Source organism: Leptonychotes weddellii, chromosome 3 (assembly GCF_054177405.1).
Source record: "Leptonychotes weddellii isolate Sample4059 chromosome 3, ASM5417740v2, whole genome shotgun sequence".
Classification (NCBI taxonomy): domain Eukaryota; kingdom Metazoa; phylum Chordata; class Mammalia; order Carnivora; family Phocidae; genus Leptonychotes; species Leptonychotes weddellii.
In genome coordinates, this window is record NC_138371.1 from 99,060,498 (window position 1) to 99,078,232 (window position 17,735).

The window sequence follows — 17,735 nt, forward strand, 5'->3', positions numbered from 1 at the left end:
GGTACCCAAGAGCATCATGGAAGGCCTGAGCTATAGCCCAAGTGCCCACCTACTTTAGATGCCAAGAATGCCCAGCCAAGGCTTGCTGAGCAAATGAGCCCAAGGTTTGGTCACAATGTCCCAGTTCAGACCTGGTGTTCAGGAGTGGGTGACACTAGAGGTGTGAATACTTAAATTCCCAGAGGCAGAACCACGGGTGTCAGGGCCAGGGGGACCAAGAGAAGCAATGCCAGTGCGGTCTCCAAATCCAACCAAGGATGAGGAACAAGACGCCGGCCAGAGCTGGCCAGTGTCTGAGTCGCTGTGGAAGGGCTTGGGAGCTGGCAGGAGGGAGGGGAGACCAGGGGGAGTTCCCAGAGATGGGCTGGGGCCTTCTGAAATAGTCTGGTCACTGTTTGTGCAGAGTCTGTGGCCTTGGGCAAGGAGAGGGAGGGACCATTAGCACTGACAAGGTATGTGCTGCTCGCCTCTCTCAGACAGACACAAACCTGGTAGTGTCCCAGCTCCCAGACACTCGGCCCAGCTCAGGCTTCAGGCCAACTGCCTACCCACTTGGGCAGGGGGTACTGCACCCAGCTCCAGCAGCTATGAGCTGTTAGTGTGGGAAGAGTGGACGAACGAATGAAAAGCTAAAGCTTCCAAAACAGGGGTAACTGGAAATGAGCTCCGTGTGCCTCCCCGGGCTCACGGAAACCACGGCGGTCAGGCCAACAGTATCAGCCACAGACAAGGCAGGGCCACGGCAGTGACTACCCTGCCACCTGAAGCAAAGCTCAGGGGCTTTACCCAAAAATAAAGCTAAGATTCTGACGTTTGTCTCCTTCACCGACTTTTCACCACTATCCAGAGTTATGTAGACAGAAGTCCCTTCCACCTGGAAGTCCAGCTGGTCCCTGGGCCCACGAGCACAGCTCCGGACCCGGGCCAGCCCTGTGTGTGTCACAGGCTTGCTCACAGCAGCCCAAGCTCACTGAGGAGCTGAAGAACTGGGCTGCATGCAGTGGGGACCTTCTTGCTGGAAAGCGAGGCAGGCGGCATGAGGAGGGAGAAGCTGGGCCATCTGGGCTTGTCCTTCCTGGCGCCAGGCTCAGGCCTTCCCCCATGCACCCGAGGCCAACTGTGCAGGTTCAGAACCCTGTACCACTACTTACCAGCAAGCCACCAACCCTCCTTGGGCCTCAGTTTCTTCATCTGGGAAATGGAGTCCTGGCACCTGACCCTGGAATTCTCACACATATCAAATAATGTCACTTAGGGCGGCACCTAGCTGGCTCTTCAAGCACCTTCCCTGCCCGCCTCTCAGCCCCCATCACCTGCACCCCACCAACCACCAGTCAAAAGACCAGGGGGCAGGGGCTGAAGCTGTCAGTGGGGCCGGAGGAACTCAAATGGAGGTGGCATGCATGCCGCAGCTGGTGGGGGAACTGCGAGAATGGAGCCTCTTGACCAGCAAAACTTGCCCTGGCAGAGGGTTGAGGGAGCGGACTGTCTCAGGAGAAAATCACTGATAATCACAGTGTCATCACACTGCAGACAGAAACGGAGCGAGGACAAATAAATGGACATAGGTTTTCTGAGTGTCTTTGTCAGTTTGTTTCATTTTGTTTGGAACACTAAGATTTATTTTCAAACAGCACACAGACGGTCTGCGGGGCAGGGTCAGGCCGGGCTGATGTCTGGGCCCTGAGGTCTCTGGAGAGACCCAACCCCACCCACAGCAGCTGCCAGAAAAAAGAGGACCCTTCCCCAGGCTGCTCGGCCGAAGCTTCAGGCAAGCGTGGTGGCTCCGCAGCCCCAGGCCCCGCCCTGCGGCCAGGCACACATGCAGGCGCAGTTGGGGGGGCGGCCGGGAACTAACTAGGGGACACAGCAGCTTCAGGAACACTGGTGATTCCACTGGACTTGCCGAAAACAGGCTCTTTGGAAAACAACCTAATCTTTGGGAGAATACCTCTTGGCTTAGGTCTCTCCTCTCAATTTCCCTTTGCTTTTCAGAAGTTTAAAAACAAAATCAAAAAAAAAAAAAAAAACACACATTTTTCGGGAAAAGGTGTTCTTCACACGCCCAGAGAGCCACACCAGCCGCTCACTGAACCCGCTCGGTGAAGTTCTCGGGGAAGACGCCCCGGCATTTCTCCAGCTCCTTGTGCTGGTTCCAGTCACTCTCCTTCACGCCCATGAGCCAGCCTTCATCCTGAGAGTGAAACGGAGCACCCAGGTCACATGGGGTTGGGGACAGAGGGCATTCAAACCCTGCAGGGCATGGATCTCACTGGAGATCTGCTGGGAGGATGTCCCCTCCTTCTTCCTGATCATTTCCTCCAGCCTATCATACCCCCCTGAAAGAATGCCTCCTCCAGGCAGCATTCCTTGCTACCCCAGACCCAATCCCACCCAAGCTAGGAGCCATCTGCCCTTTAGCAGGTGGCTTTAACTCTGGCATTTGGGTGAGTCCTCCTCTCTCTAGAAAGGCAGCCTGATCGCTGCACTGGTCTGAATGTGTCTAAACGCCCTCAATCCCAGGCCAAGGAGTTTCCCACTGTCTGGTACCCACAGAGCACACATTTGCTTTCATACTGACCCCTCACAGGGACCACCTACCCAAGCCCTGACAAGTTCCCTAGCCCCAGACCCTGATCCCTGGGCCTGTAGGGGCCATCCATCCCTGCCCAGGGTGGAGGCCATCACTGACCATGCTAAGCCTGGGATCTCCCTAGGTCTTCATTATGTCATTGCCTGTCACAGAGCCTATGCATGTCCTCTCTGACCCATGTCCACCCACCTACATGACCCCCACTGTGGGCCGGGAGCCAGGATTCTGCTTCTTAAAATCCCACCCAGTCCAGGGTTGGCCCAGGGAGGACATGAGTGGAGACCCCGGGGGTTGAGGGGAATTGGCAGATTTAGCACTGGGCCCAGGAAATCCTTGTTACTCAAACCTCCCAGTCCTTGTGGCCTCAGTCAGTACCTGCTGCCCTCAAGTCCCAGCTCACTGAGCCCCACAGTGAGGCTCCTGCTGAGAAGCCACAGCGACCCGAAGCAAGCAGCCTGTCCGAATTTAGGAGGGAGTCCCTGCTCTGTGCCAGCCCCAGTCTCCACCGGGAGCTCACTCTGAGATTGACTGACTAACAAGGAGAAGCCACAGCAGAGGGAGGGTCTGGGAGGTATCTGGCCTGGGAAACAGTTGGGGACACAGCTGGGGCTGTTCAGGGGTCCTGCAGGAAACCACACACTGCCCCTGTGGGCAGGGGGCAAGGCCAGCCTGGAGGAGGCAGCCCAACGTGGGGCTGCCGAGCAGGCACCTCACCAGCTCACTGCCGGGCAGGAGGGCTCAGTGAGAGGTGGCTCAGGGATCCTGTCCTCGGAAGGGAAGGAGACCTTGAGGGGTAGGGGAGGAGGAGGGGAGAAAGACACCTAGATGCAAAAAAACTGAGACAAAGGCAGAGCCAAGGAAGGAGGAAGCAAGAAGAAGGAAAGCTGACAGTCCGAAGAGACGGACAGAGGGTCCACGGAGACGGGCGGGGGGAGGCAGAGAGACCCAGGGAAATGTGACAGCACGGGAGAAGGGGCCAAAGGGAAGGGAGAGAAATGGGGGAGAGGCGAAGGGAGGGGAAAATGAGTAAGGGGAGAAGAGAAAAGGAAAGAGGAGGAGGAGGGGTGAGCCGCCACGTGCTGGGCCTGTGGGTCTGCAGCTGGTCGGTCTCTGCTGCCCCCTGCTGGCCACTCCCGCCCCAGCCGGCCGGGGCCCTCACCTGCTCCTCCGGGTTCTGGAAGGGGATCACCAGCACCACGTCACCAGCCTTCAGTTGCAGCTCGTCCGTGTCAGTGGCCACGTAGTCGTGCTGGGCCTGTACCTGCAGAGGTTGGGCGAGAGCTCAACACCCCTTTCCTCCGAGGCCTTTGGTCCCATCTGCAACCTAGCGCAGTGCACCAGGCCTCGTGGTGGCTTCAGTGTGCCCTGGAAACATGGTGACCGGGAGCATGCAAAAGCGGCAGGACCAGGGCTCAAGATACCACCTCGACAACTGGGTAGCAGGGGTAGTGGGGGCAGGGGGACTTTGGGCACACCCACATAGCCTCCCAGCTCAGTGTCCTCATCTGTAAAAGGGCACTGTCGGGTCAGATGGAGGCTGTGGGGTCAGCTGGCCTGGGCTTACCTTGAACATGAACCCCGGGGGCAGGTCCAAGCGTCCCGCCCCGCTGCCACCCTCCACGGTGCCGTTCACAGTTGCTGAGAAGGTCTCTACCACCACCGCAGGGAGAGAGCTCTGGGGGCGGAGGGGAGGAAGCACAGTCAGCATGTGGGGAGCTGGTCGCGGGAGGGCAGGGGCCACAGGGGCAAGGGAAGGGGAGGGTCTCTGTGACTGATGCCAGACTGGTGTGCCTCCGGGCTCCTCGACAGGAACTGTGACCTGGTCCAGCACAGAGCAAGGAGCACAGGCAAGACACGGGGCTGGGGAGCCACGAGCGGGAGGGTAGGTGGACAGCAGAAATAAAAGACAGGGCCTTGGTCCCTGTCATCTTACGGACGCCGCTTCACTTGCTGCTGTCTCCCCGGGCTCTTGGGCTCCAGCCGCAGGGTGGGTCCCACCCGCCACCTCCGAGGCCTCCGCTGGCTGCAACATAAATGCCAGCATGGGGTCAGACACAGGACAGACGCTGTAACCAGGACAAGGAAAGGGGCCATGGAGGGCAGCACCCCGAGTGGTGTCTAGAGCTCGCCAGTGCCTCTGTGTGGTACAGGGAGCCCCTGGAGGAAAGGCCAGGTCCCTGCCATGGGAAGCAGCTGGAGAAGGTGCCGGCAGCACAGAGATGCCAAGTGATGGGCCGCACAGGCCCCTGGATGCCACCAAGACCCCCCCTCACAGGCCCTGCCCTCTATGCCCCAGACCTGGCCAAGCCTCAGCTTCTTCCCACCTGACTGGCCTGGTGGCTGAGCCAGCAGCAAGCACCTGTCCCAGCCCAAACAACGCAGGGCAGGCCAAGCAGCCCTTGCCTGGCCCTGGACACCGGCTCCCCGAGGAGGGGGCAGCACCGTGCTGGGCACCATGGTGGGGGCCCGGCCAAGGCAGAGTGGACACTGCCCAGCCTCCATCAGGCTGACCTGGGCCAACACTCACACTCAGCCACTTCCGAGCTCTGGGATCAATCACTCAAGCTTCCTAGCCCCCACTTCCTCATCTGTAAAAGGAGGAAATGTCTAGGTTAGGGTGAAAATTAAATGAGAAAATCCTGGAAAGTGCCTGCTATAAATCAGTGGATGCTCTGACCACTCCTCCCTCTCTCTGCGGAAGGCCTGAGCTGGGAGGCTGGGGCTGGCGAGGAGGAGAAGGGCCCATCTGGCCTGAATCACTGCAGGCAGGAGTGACAGGCCCCATCCAGGGGCCTCTTGGCTCATGGCCCTGGCCTCACCCTCAGGCCCACAGTGGCCTTGTCCATCCTGTGCCCCTCCTCCAGGCTCTTCCTCGCGGCTACACCCCCAGAGACTGGGGGAAGGTGGGGGCTGGCAGGTGGACACTTACTTGGGCAGGCCCCGGCTCGGCCGTCTGGCTGGGCCAGGCCACAGCAAAGGTGCCCTCGGCAGCGCTGGGCTCCCTGGAAGGCAGGCTGCCAGCTGGACTCTCTGTGGGCTAGTGACGGGCCACCAGGGAGAACAGGGCGGGAGGGGTGGGAGACCAGGGAGGAGAGGGTGTTGGGCAAGGGCACGAGACAAGAGAAGAGAGTCGTGAGCAGCCCAGTGTTGGCAGAAGGGAGACTGGGTACCTGCGGCAGGCAGCCTGGCCCAACGGGGGGCAGACATGGAACCCCTAAAGGGAAAACCACTCCCACCTCCTTGCTCCTAGCACTGCCAAGGGGATGAGCAGGTGCAAATGAGCCTCACACAGCTCAGCACCCACCCAAATCCACTCATCAGGATGGCTGCCCGCACCAGGCTCTCTCTGGCCTCCTCCAGAGCAAGGCTATCCGGAGCCTTCAAGCTCCTGGGAGAATACGCTACCAGCACTCCCACGCCAGCTGCTCCTGCCCCTACAGAAGCTGCATCGTGGCTGCTGACGAAGTCCCATGCCCCCCTGAGCCTCATGCCCGAGCCACCCAGTGAGGATGACACTGGCCTAGCAGGACGGCTCACATAAGGACACCTGGCCTCACCCTGCTTCTCCTGCGTCTCAAGCCACCCTCCTTCTCTCCCCTGTCCCAACAGCTCCCTGATGCCGCTGCCCTGTAGGGCCCCCACAGACAGACAACTCCTCAAGGACAAAGACCCGCCACCCCAAGGCCCCCCTCACGGGCCTCAGCCCAGCATGAGGGCACCACATCCATCCCAGGCGACCACTCACAGACCCTGACTACTGAGCCGAACCACAGAGGACCCTCTTCTCTGGCTAAACTGAGGAGCCCCTTCCCCATGGGGTCTGGCTGAGGGGCAGTTTCTCCGCAGACGGGAAGCAGTGGGGCCACTGGAGACAAGCAGTGATGGCCGGCTCCCTGTGCACATGAGCACCGGGCCCTGCGTGCCCATGCATGCCCCTGTGAACGGGCTAGGTGCAGGACCGGGCAGGGTGGGCCGGGCGCACACGGAGGAGCAGCTCCCCCCGGGGGTGGGCACAGAGCAAACACGGCTTACCTCCCAGAGGTCCCACGGAATTGACTAAGCGCAGCAGAGAGGGAGAAGGACAGAGTTAGTACAGAGGTTCGTGATGGGGGATGGGCAAGCAGTCCCCAGTGACCCCCCACCCCAGGTCCTTAGAGTCCAGCAGGCACAGGGCAGCACGGAGCCAGGCTCCAAGGTCTCCAGAGAGCCAAGTCCTGGATGCCTGCCAGGGGGCTGAGACCCCAGGCCAGGCAGTGCCCAGACACAGAGCTGCTGCCAGGAGACGGGCAGGATGCTGCCAGGGGCCATAAGTTACCAAGTGAGTGTTCAGCTGACCCTCCTTCTGAGGGTCTTCCCCCTGACCTGTGTCTGCCCTTCCCGTCCTCATGTTCAGGGCTGGAGGAGGTGACAAGAGCTGGGGGCCAGGGGAAGGTCAGTGAGTGGGAGGAGAGCCTGTTGACCCTAGACCCCAAAGGCCTGGCTCAGATGGGCACACGTGGCCAGACATGAGCCCACGACCCGGTGCCCCAGAGACCCATGGGCCCGCAGGTGCTGGTGGACTCAGACCAACCTGACCAGAGGGCGTGGGCGCCTTCACAGGGCTCGCCACAGGCGGGAGGGGGTCAAAGTCCAGGTCCAGCAGACTGGCCTGCTCCGAGAAAGGCCCCGGGGCCTCAAACTTGGCAGCATGGCAGAGGAGGACGGCAGTTAGTGACAGGCCAGGAGCATTCACAGGGTGCCCACGGCAGGCGCACACGCTCACAGACACGTCCGCCTCACACACAAAGACGGCACTCGCCACCCACCTCAGACAGCAGCAACAGACCCAGCGGGCAACAGCCACCAGCCCAGCACCACCCCCGGCTCTGCCGTCAGTCTCCGTCCCGCAGGCCGAGACCGTCTCCCGGGGCCTGCTCCTCCTCCCTGCCCCCCCAGCCCGTGCCCACGGGCTCTCCCAGCGTCCCCACCCGCCCTCCCCAGAAGCAGTACAGTCCCCCACCCGGGCTGGACAAGACCACACACGCCCCTCTAACTGAGAGGGCCCCTAGGACAGGCATTGGCCTCCCCTCGCTGCCCCATTCAGACAGGTCACCTGTGGTGACACCCATCCAGCAGCCAGCCCCACAGAATGAGGACAGGGCTGAGCCCTGGGCACACTGCCTAGGAGCCCAATCTTAAGTGCGGGTTCCCCAACACTGGGGGCAGCTGTGCTCAACCTGCAGGTGCGACCCCAGCCACGCCCAGAGATTCCCATTCAGTGGGCCCGAGCGCAGCCCGGGAAAATGCTTGTAACAGGCATGGCCCCAGGAGACTGTGTTCACACTGTGAGAAGCCAGCCCCACGGTAAGCTGGGCAGGATGATCGAGGGAGAGCTGCTCTTGAGGGGGATGGGCTGGGTGAGCACCAGCGCTCAGAGGACACACTGTCCTCTGAGGAGGCGGGGCCTGCTCAGTGGCACCTCCAGCTCATACACAGGGTTTCCCTTTGGGGGCCAGGGAGCACTTTGCCCGAGAGAAAAGGGCCCTGGCTTGGCCCTGGGTCCTCCTGCCCTACTTCAGGGTGCTAGGAGGGCCATAGCCCAGCAGCCCAGGCCAGCCCAGCTTCCCACGTCTACTCGCTCTTGATGGTGCCCAGTGCTGACAGGAGCACCCTCCCCACCTGTGTCCACCTGAGGTCTTCCAGCAAGAAGGACCCAAGGTTTGGGTCCTGGGGAGACAGTCTCCCCAGGAAGGCCTTTACAGCTGAGCTGTGGCCCAGCAGGAGAGACCCAAGACTCTCAGTTCTGAGAACACAAGGCACCAGCTGTCCCACAGCTCGGAGGACCAGGCATCCAGTCTGGGCCAAGCTACAGACCTCAGAGGGCCCAGGCCGAGTGGTCTCACTTCCCGGACATGGGTCCCCACCCCCAAGCCCCTGCCCTAGGCTCACCCCCAGCCACTAACTTTCCTTAGGTTGGTCCCTGTCTAATGAGCCAGGCACGGGGCCGCGGCGGGGAGGGGGGCGGTCACTGCTCTGTCCCCATAACCCTGCCCTCTCTGAGCGAGGGAGTGCTCAAGACTCCATGAGTGCGTGGCTTTTAGGTGCCCTCCCGCCGGCTGGCAGCAGCAGTTCCCTCCGCCAGTAGCCCCACCACCAGCCCCTTGTCAGAAGTCCATCAAGCCCTGACAGCTGCCCTCTCACGCTCCAAGGGGACAGCGCCACCCGGCCAAAGGGCAGACCACGTCCTCCCGCCCTGCCGCCCAGCCGGCCAGCCTCCCCACCACGCAGGATCAGAACTGTCCTTCGGGGCAGGGACGCAGGCTACTCACCTGAGCCCTGAAGAGCAGCCCTGTTAGCACAGCATCACGGACAGCCCACCCCAGTCCCGGGCAGCAGCACCCACGGTGGACACGTCCCACCCTCGGGGCAGAGACCTGGCCCCCCGGAGTGGGCAGACGGGGTGGCAAGGCAGGCATGCAGCAAGCACGAGCACGGAGAGGCCGACACGCTCGGTGCAGGCAGTCTGGCTGCAGGGCAGACCCGTGGGTTCCTCACCTGTTAAATGGGGCAACAACCCCTCCCGGAGCATAGTTGAAACCCAACAAGGTCGCGTAGGCCAGTGGCTGGCGCCATTCCCTACTAAGTGTTCACCAGCGCTCTGCGTCCCCGTCTCCCTTGTGTGCACGGCCAGGGTGGAGACATACTCCAGCTGGAGAGCGTTCCGGCACCACGCTGCCCCAGACGCCGTGCCAACGGGTTTCCTCACCGCTCAGGAGCACCCCTGGACCAGCCTTGGCCACCTTCTACAGAGAGGAGCTCCCCTGCCTCCCAGGGCCCTGAGCCAGGGGGTCACCCACCTGCCCACCAGCCACCCTGTGGTGAAAGCTCCTACTTCTAACTTGGAGTCCTCCTGCTGGGGCTTGAGGCCTACTCACCCCAGGCCCCTCCTAGCAGAGACCACTGTCCTCAGGTCCCAAGTGCCTCTCCCTCCGCACTTGGACCCTCTGGCCCTGCCCCTCCCCTCCAGGCCTCTGAGCTCGGGCAAAGGAGCCTTAAGGGGGCAGAGCCCAGAGGCCTAGGCAGAGCAACTCTACGGCAGTGCTCCGGAGCAAGGGGGGGCCGCAGCCTGGGACGAGCCAGCCTGCACCACAAGTGAGGCCCCTAGTGGGAAGGGCCCTGGCTGCAAGGCCTGGAGACGTGGCTTGGAGGGGTGAGCACAGTGTGGCCTCTGTGAGCTGATCTGACAGTGTGCAGCCCACTCCCGTGCCACCATGGGGACCTTCCTGCTCAGCCCTCCTTCTGTCCATCTGTGGGCAGGCATGACATAGCTTCTCGGGGCACTAACAAGCAGCAGCCCTGCTCTGTGACCCAAGCACGGTCCCAGCGCCAAAGCCAGTCAGCAGCTCTGGGAGCTCAAGTCTAGATGCCTTGGCCGGACATTCCAGAGTCTTCCCAACTATGTTCCCACTGCCTCCTCTTACTGCCCCACTGCAGCACTCTGCAGACACACTGAACTCCCAGAAGTCACCCCTCCTGGCCTATACACATGCTGCTATCTCTGGCTAAAGCGATGCGTCTGCTTGCAGCCACCTGGCAAATGTCACCTGCTCCAGGAAGCCTTCCCTGACTGGCACGAGTCCTCCCCCATTTCCCGCTCTCCCCTTCGGCCATCGCATCAGTGGAGGTACAAGGCCGCTACTGAGCTGGCCGGCTCCACGACAACCACCCACCCATGTCCCTGCGTCTGGCCACAGTACATGCTCAGAGATGGATGAGGGAGGATGGATGGAGGGATGGATGAATGAGCAAGGGGGAGGCTCTGGGCCAACCTCTAGGGCCAGATTCTGGCTCTTGAGGCAGAGGCACAGGGCATGGGATGAAGGAAGAAGGCCATGCACACCCCGAGAGAGCAAGAGAGAGCTGGGCCGCGGTGGCCGCGGCTGACCTGGGAGGGGGTGGTCACGCTGATCTCAGGGACAAACGTGTCATCAAACAGGCTGAGGATCTGCTCTTGCTTGACCTCCTTGGACGGGGTGTGTTTGGGAGGCGGAGGGACTGGTGGCCCTTTCCGGAGCTGTGGGTCGGCGGGTGAGGGGCCGCACAGGGAGGCCCAGTGGAGCGTGGGGGCGGAGCAGACAGACAGAGACAAAGCCACGGTTAGTCACACCCTAGGCCGTGGCTGCACCCAGGCAACTGAAGAAGATGAAGCAAGAGGAATCACTGCTGCCCAAGGCACAGACACCAGGACTACAGGACCACCCCCAGAGGGAGACTGAGGCAGGAGGCCCAGAAATGCTGTGCAGAGAGAGAGAGGATGAGGGGAGGGGACAGAAGGGGGAGAAGTGAAAAGAGAAAGACAGGGAGAGGACAGAAAAGAAGAGGAGAAAAAAGGAAGAGCATGCCGGCCGCCCAGGGGCCGCTGGAGGAGGTCTGTGCTGACCCCCAGCTGGGTGAGACACTGCAGAGAGAAGCCGTAGCTGAGAAACAGCCTCCCTCCCAGCCTGGGCTCTGCCCTCCCAGCCTGGGCTCTGCCTTCCCGGGACCCTCCCTGCACCTCCAGCTGGAGGAACTCTGGCTCGCCTGTCACGTGGGGGTCCAGCACAGAGCCGGAGCCAGTGCCCGGCGTGGGCCCGGGCAGGACAGCCACATGCCTGCCCACTTGGGGGGCCTCAGGCAAGTCAGGAAACCCCCCAAGCCTGGGTTTCCTCAGATGTCGAGCTGGGGTGGGCATCCGCCTCCTAGAGTGGTTGTGAGGATTTAATGTATGACAGTGTAGAAAGTGCTAGCACAGTGTCGGCCCGGAGCAAGTGCTATTCAAGTGTGGACTCTCGTCACACTCTTCACATCATTATCCGAATCAGCTGCGGGACGGGCGACGGCCCGCCACCAAGAGGGCTGCTGCCAGGAGCGGAAGGCTGGGGGAAGGCAGACAGCTCAGACAGAGCCGCAGGCTGGCTCCCGGGGACGGGGCGGAAACCTGGAGAAGCCGGCGGGGCTGCGGGCCGGGCTTCGGGGGGCTTCCAGAAGCTCAGGGCCTGTCCCCTTGGCTACTTCATACTCCCCTCACTGTGCCCTTTCCCTTGCTGACCCTGGAAAGGTCCTGCATGGCCCACGCCAAGGGAGACGGTGAGGAGGAGGGAAAGCAGCCACCTCCGCAGGTCTGGATGCCCCCGGGGCCGAGGGCCCCGGAGCCTGAACCGAAAGGAAAGGAAGATGGAGGAAGTTAACAGCCCCAAGGGCCAGGGAGAAAGGGAAGGAGAGGGTGCTGCAGGGGGTAGAGGGAGAGACACAGTCACAGGTCTCAAGGCAGAGTCACTGAGGGGAACCCAGGCCAGAGTTGGGGACGGAAGACTGGGAAGCAGGGGCACACGGGTAATGCAGGAGGAAGAAGAGGGCGGAGAACGGACTTGGTGCCTACCTGAGATGGGGACTTGGGGAGGGAGGCCCCGGCTGTGGCCGAGCTAGGCGGCTCAGGCTCGTGGTTGACTCTGATCTCTGGGGTGGCGGCAGGGGAGCCATCTGGCGGAGGCGAAGGGCTCTTGTTCCCTTTTGCAGGGGCGTTGTCACTGTGGAGGTAAGACCAGAGAGGAAGGCTGATGGAAGGAGGTCACCGCTTACAAGAGGGAATGTACGAACCCACAGGTGTGCAGGGGATGGGATGTGTGCCCCAGAATCCCTGTGTGGAAATGTGTGTCCATGTGTGTATGCACGTGTGTCCATCAACGTGTGGAAAGGAGGGGGTGTGTGTGCTGCGAAAATGTGATGTCCATGTGTGCATGAGTGGATGTCCCTGTGCTTACATGTGAGAAATGCACGTGCACGTGTATCAGAATGGGGGGGAACGAAGGGGCGTGGGCACAGTGCCTGCCTTGGAGACAGTGACAGCCCCAGGCGGAACTCCAAGCTGGAGGTCTTCGATCCCCAGGGAAGCCACCCCACAGGCCGCTGCCAGGCTCCACCAGGGAGCCCAGCTCCACAGCACAAGAAAGCCAAACATCCTAGAGGCAAATGAGTCTCATCCCACACGTCACGTCACGCAGCAGCCCCTGTGCCCACTCCTCAGCCAGCCCCCAAATGCCTCGTCCGGCCTCCCTGCCTGTCCACCCACTCACACCAAGACACCAACCACTGCCCCGCTCCCAGGGTCCCCACTCCCCACCCACACCGCAGTCATCAGCTCCACACCTTTGCTCCCACAGACCCTTTGGGGGAAAACAAAAGAAGCCAACCAGAGACCACAGGGAGAATGGCTGCTGGGGATGAGGAGGGGAGGTCTCCCAGCCATATCGTTCAGTATAGAATAGAGAACAAGGGCAAACAGTGTGCATGACCAGCCACTTGGGTGCGAGGGGGCAGGAAATAACAACGTGTATTTGTTCTTGCATCAGGAAACTCCAGAACGGCGCTGACGAAGACTAGCCACTGGCCACAGGCAGCTGTTTGAATTTATATTTAAATTAAGTGAAATTAAAAGTTCAGCTGCTCAGTCACACCGGCCACATTTCAAGTGCTCACCAGCCTCCTGAGGCAAATGTCAGACAGGGCAGCTCTGGAAGGCTACAAAGAAGCTAGCGACCACATCACCCGGGGGGCGTTTAGATGATGGGACAGGCGACAGGCGTGTGAGGGACATCGTGGTCCCTCCGCATCTCTAGTGAATTTGTGTTTCACGGGAACGTATTTGCCTCCTTACACACACACACACACACACACACACCTTTTAAAAACCAGCACTGCGCTACCAGAGCCCTTCCCCTGAGCCTCGCCAGGCCTCCTTTCTGGCTACATTGCCCGTTAGCCTCCTGGTCTGGGCCACAGCCAGGAGGACACGCTGTGGTACAGAGAAGAATACACTCAGCTGAGCTCAGGCCATCTGCCCCCCTCATTCCCACCTGACAGCCCCTGAGCCCTCTGCCCCCCACAACACACACAGGACACAGCGCGGCCCTGCTGCCCTGCCGGCCCCTCCCACCAGCATCCCTGCCCACAGCACCACACACAGGAAGACAGGTTAGGGGTTAGTGGCACCCTTCCAGAGCAGGGCACTAGGCGCATGCACAGAGACCGGCCGGCCAGGGTGCTGGCCTCAGACATCCGCACAAGGCAGCACTCGGTGCTGGTACCTGTTCTTCTTTCTGAGCAGCCGGGAGAGCAGTTTAGTTTTCTTTCTGTGGGAACGGACGGGACGCGGAGGCCTTCGTTTTGGGCACGAATCAGGTCTGATTTGAGGCTGGCCTGTTCCCTTCCCTCATCAGCAACCCCTCTGCTCTGAGGAGTGCCACAGGGCGAAGCCTCCCCTGATACTCAAAGGCCATGCAGAGGGCCTGACCTTGCCCTCAGAGCCCCATCGCCCAGTCCTGAGGACCCCACTGGCCTCGGCCCTGGGATGGAGCTGAAAAAAGGAGCAAAAGGAGCAGGCCCGAAAATGGGCCTGATGAGCTGGGGAGACTGCCGGCCACCCACCCTGCCTGTGGCTCGGCACACAGGGGCTCTGGGGGCCCGCAGTGCCAGGAGGGAGCAGTGGGGGGCAGCTGGCTGGCGTGGGGCCTGGGAAAGGGGGCAACCAGGTCGCAAAATGGGCCACAGTGGTGTAAAGGAGGTTCACAAAGTTCCACTTCCCTCCCTATCGGCTCAGACCAGCCTTCTCCCCCAGGAAGCGCACATCCGGCAGTTGCACCGCCCAGGCGGGGGGCGGGGGGGGGGGGCGGGGGGGGCTCACCCACCCCCCTCACCCGTCCTGACCCTCCCACCATTTCCCAGAGGCCTTTCCTCCCTGCAGGGACCTGGGAATGGCCTTCTGGCCTTTATTCCCCACCCCTGCCTGCCCCCTGTGCACTCCTTGCCTCAGGGCCCCCTGCGGGCCCCTTTCTCTCAGCCGCACATATTCGGTCTTATTTTCGGGGAGAAGAGGAGCAGCAACATTCACTGAATACCTTCTCAGTCCTAGGTGACACCCCAGTTACCCCGGGCACAGATACACTCAGCAGTTTTACAGCGAGGAAAGCGAGGGCCATCCATGCTCTCCAAACCGTGCTGCTACAGGTTCAAGCCAGGACGGAAGGGAGATCCCAGACTCGCTATTGTTTCCCCTGAGCCACAGCCAGAGGGCAAGGCACGTCCCCCCGCCCTCGCGGTTTCCCCTCAGGAAGCAGGAATCTCCTTGCAGCTGGAGGGGCCCTGCGAGGCCAGGCCAGGCCAAAGACAGGAACCAGGATGCTTTTGTGGGTGTGCAGAATGCCAACTTCCAGGGACTGGGGCTTTCCCAGGAGCAGGAGAGGGGAAAGGAGGAAGGCTCACCTTCCAGGGGGCTCTGCCACCAGCACTGAATCATTTAGTTCCTGGGCCCCTGCTGCTCCGGCCCCCTGTTAGGGGAGCCGGGGGGGGGGGGGGGGGCCCCCGCAGGGCCCAGGCTCAGGTGATACGCAGACGGCCCAGGAGTGCTCCTTCCCTGATAGGACAGACCAGAGGAAACGGGGGTGCCCTACCCTGCTCCCCCGAGCACAGAGAGGCCAAACCCCCGGCGGCGGTGGGGCATGTGAGCCTCGCCCTGGCCTGGCAGGAATGAGGGACCCCGGGACACCTCCCCCCAGCCACCTACAGCCAGAGGGCAGTGGCGTCACACACCTGGGCTGGGCCTTGACTGTGAAGGTGTTGCTTCCGTGCTGCTTCTCCAGGCTGACCAGCACATCGTTGAGGTTCTGGTTGAGCTGCAGGATGATGGGCAAGTAGGCGGGGAGCACCTCTGGGGCCACCAAACAGCCCCACTCTCCCCAGTAACATCCCTGCTTCTCTCCGTCCCCTAGCCCCTTCCTTGCACCCTTGTCCCCTGCCAGGAATAAGCTTTCCTTACCGCCTGAGTGGGAACTGGGAACTGCACACCAAACCCAGACAAACAAAGGGGAAAGATGGAGGAAATGGGCTACACTGCTAATCGTTATTGTTTCAGAGGACTATCTTTTCCTTTCTTTCTACTTGTAGAAATTTCCTAAAATGGCTCTCACTGCTTATACTGTTTTTAAATTTTTTTAATTGTTTCTGCAAGCTAACTGTTGATTCTAATTGTTAAGCACATTTTGCCAAGATGTTTTCAGGCCACATTACTACTGCCAGAGATTTCACCAAAAGCACCAAGGCAAGACAAGAGGTTTACCTCATGTACATGTACATAGGACATTCTCACTACTGAGAAAATTTCCCTCTTTTGCTTTGGCCACCAGGAAGCTCAGAACTGAATTTTCTTCCTACTTTACATAAATGTTTCCTTCCCCCCAAACACGTCTTTCTGTTTGTTTGGATTTTTTTTTTTTTTAATTTTTCATTAAGTTGTCTCAAATCTTTAAAGGGAGGAAGGAAAAGAAAGGGAAGACCAAAAAGGCAGGAAACCATAGTCAGGGTGGTGACTCAGCAGGCCCCAAGCTGCTTTTCCTCCTCCCGCCCTGGGCCTGGAATCCACTACCATCACTTTGTTCCTCTGGGGCCAAGAGACAGAGGAGTTTCTCCAACTCTGCTTTGCAAGTTTAACTGCCAGCTAAGTTAAAATTAAAATAACACAACATAGGAATTTGAGCTAATCAGACCCCTTCTTACATCAGATTCTGGCAGATAAAACAGACATGCTTCAATGTCTTAAGAAACATGAGAGAAAAATTGAGAAAACTCCAGTATTTTATTGATTATTTGCCTACGAACTGGGAAAGGGTGCCACCATTCTCTGACCCGGAGCTCCCTGAGCCAACATTGACAGCTCCAGAGGGGCTGGCTCTGTCCAGGCAGGAGGACTGAACTGGGGGCAGAAGGGGGGCAGGGGCCGGGCCTATGGGTCCTGCTCACAGCCTCCCCCGCACTCCCACTGGGGCTAGACACTCTAGAATGGAGAGCTCCTGGAGGGCAGGGCAAGGTGGCACCTCCCCAGGGCCCAGAGGCAGTACTGTGGTCACTCGCGTGTACCAAACCCCAAGGGGAAAAAGGGAGCTTGGCCGGCCCGTTGCATGCCTCTGCCCCAGCCCTTGGCAGCAGAGCACGGCCCAAGGCCTGAGGCCCCCAGGGGTCACCAGGACCTACCTTACTCATCTCCTTGTGGAAGTTCTCCTCCAGGCCCGCAATGCTCTGAAACGTGTTCACATAAAAACCTACACGGCTGAGGGAGGGAGGGAGGGAAGGGAAAGGGCAAAGTGAACACACGGATCAGTGCAGACGGCCCAGGAGAGCCACACATGCACTGATACCCCTCCAACCCTCCCCAGAGACACAAACCGCGGGAGGGCCCGGGGCCCAGTGGACAGACACAGGAAGACACCTCAGGCAGCCCCGGGAGGGAAGCCAAGGCTCAGCCCCATGACCTCCCAGCACTCACCTGTTCCACAGGGACGGCAGCTCTTCCTGCAGATCCACGTTCATCTCCTCAAACACTTTCTGGGCTTTGATGAGCTCCTCCTCTGCCTGAGGGGCGGGACTGGTCATTCCCCTCTGCTGGGCCTCTGTCCCAGCCAGCCCAGGCCAGGCCAAGCCCACCCCCCAAGACCTGCTCCCCCTAACCTCCCACCCAGTGCACTGGGACCAGGGCTCTGGGCAAGATGGGAGTGAACCAGATGAGGACACTCAGGGGGCCTTCCCCATGCAGCTCCTTGGCACCTGCAGCTAGGTATGTAGGGTCTGCTCCAGGAAGGGGAAAGCAGGGCAGCCGTGGCTGGAGGGAGAAGCCCCCTATCAGGCCCAGGTGGGCCAGGAGGGAGATGAGGGGTGAGCAGGGCACAACAAGAAGGCTTGAGACAAGGGGGCCAGGAGCTGGGGCCCAGGAAGGAGGCAGGGGCAGACCCCAGACCCAGCAGGGACTCTGCCCACTTACATGTGAACCCCTCTCAGGCTAAGCATCAGCCTACTGCCCAGCCCCCTCGGCCTTGCCCTGCTGTCCCTGCTTGAGTATCCCTTTCTCAAAGCGGGTCCTACTCAGCCTCAGCCACCTCCCTGTAGGATGTGGCAGCAGTATTTCCCATGCCTACCCCTCTCTCCTCGGTGACCTGTCCCCACCAGCCGGAGGCCCGAGGCAGCAGCTCAGGCACATCCAGGAAAGACAGGGGAAAGATGGGGGAGAGGGCAGGGCCAAGGGAGGGGGGCGCTAGGCTGCTGGGCAGGATGCCTGTGCTCACCCACGAAGCCCTCACCC

General features: G+C 60.7%; 1 protein-coding gene across 21 annotated transcripts in view; it reads right to left on the bottom strand.

Moving 5' to 3' along the window:
- Nucleotides 1-1,569: 1,569 nt before the first annotated feature.
- Nucleotides 1,570-17,735, bottom strand: part of BIN1 (bridging integrator 1) — a 55,739-nt gene continuing 39,573 nt past the window's right edge. For 2 of the 21 annotated variants that reach the window (XM_081814624.1, XM_081814622.1), the window contains 12 exons: nt 16,926-17,011; nt 16,634-16,709; nt 15,197-15,279; nt 11,991-12,138; nt 10,518-10,646; nt 7,164-7,271; nt 6,626-6,649; nt 5,523-5,630; nt 4,527-4,616; nt 4,158-4,268; nt 3,753-3,854; nt 1,570-2,194 (listed from right to left, as the gene is read on the bottom strand). In XM_081814624.1, the coding sequence (XP_081670750.1) occupies nt 2,087-2,194; nt 3,753-3,854; nt 4,158-4,268; nt 4,527-4,616; nt 5,523-5,630; nt 6,626-6,649; nt 7,164-7,271; nt 10,518-10,646; nt 11,991-12,138; nt 15,197-15,279; nt 16,634-16,709; nt 16,926-17,011 (1,173 nt within the window). In that variant the 3' untranslated portion in view covers nt 1,570-2,086. Of the gene's footprint in view, nt 2,195-3,752; nt 3,855-4,157; nt 4,269-4,526; nt 4,617-5,522; nt 5,631-6,625; nt 6,650-7,163; nt 7,272-10,517; nt 10,647-11,990; nt 12,139-13,695; nt 13,741-15,196; nt 15,280-16,633; nt 16,710-16,925; nt 17,012-17,735 lie in introns of all 21 variants that reach the window. The other 19 variants (XM_081814633.1, XM_081814626.1, XM_081814636.1 and 16 more) reach the window with 13 other exon arrangements.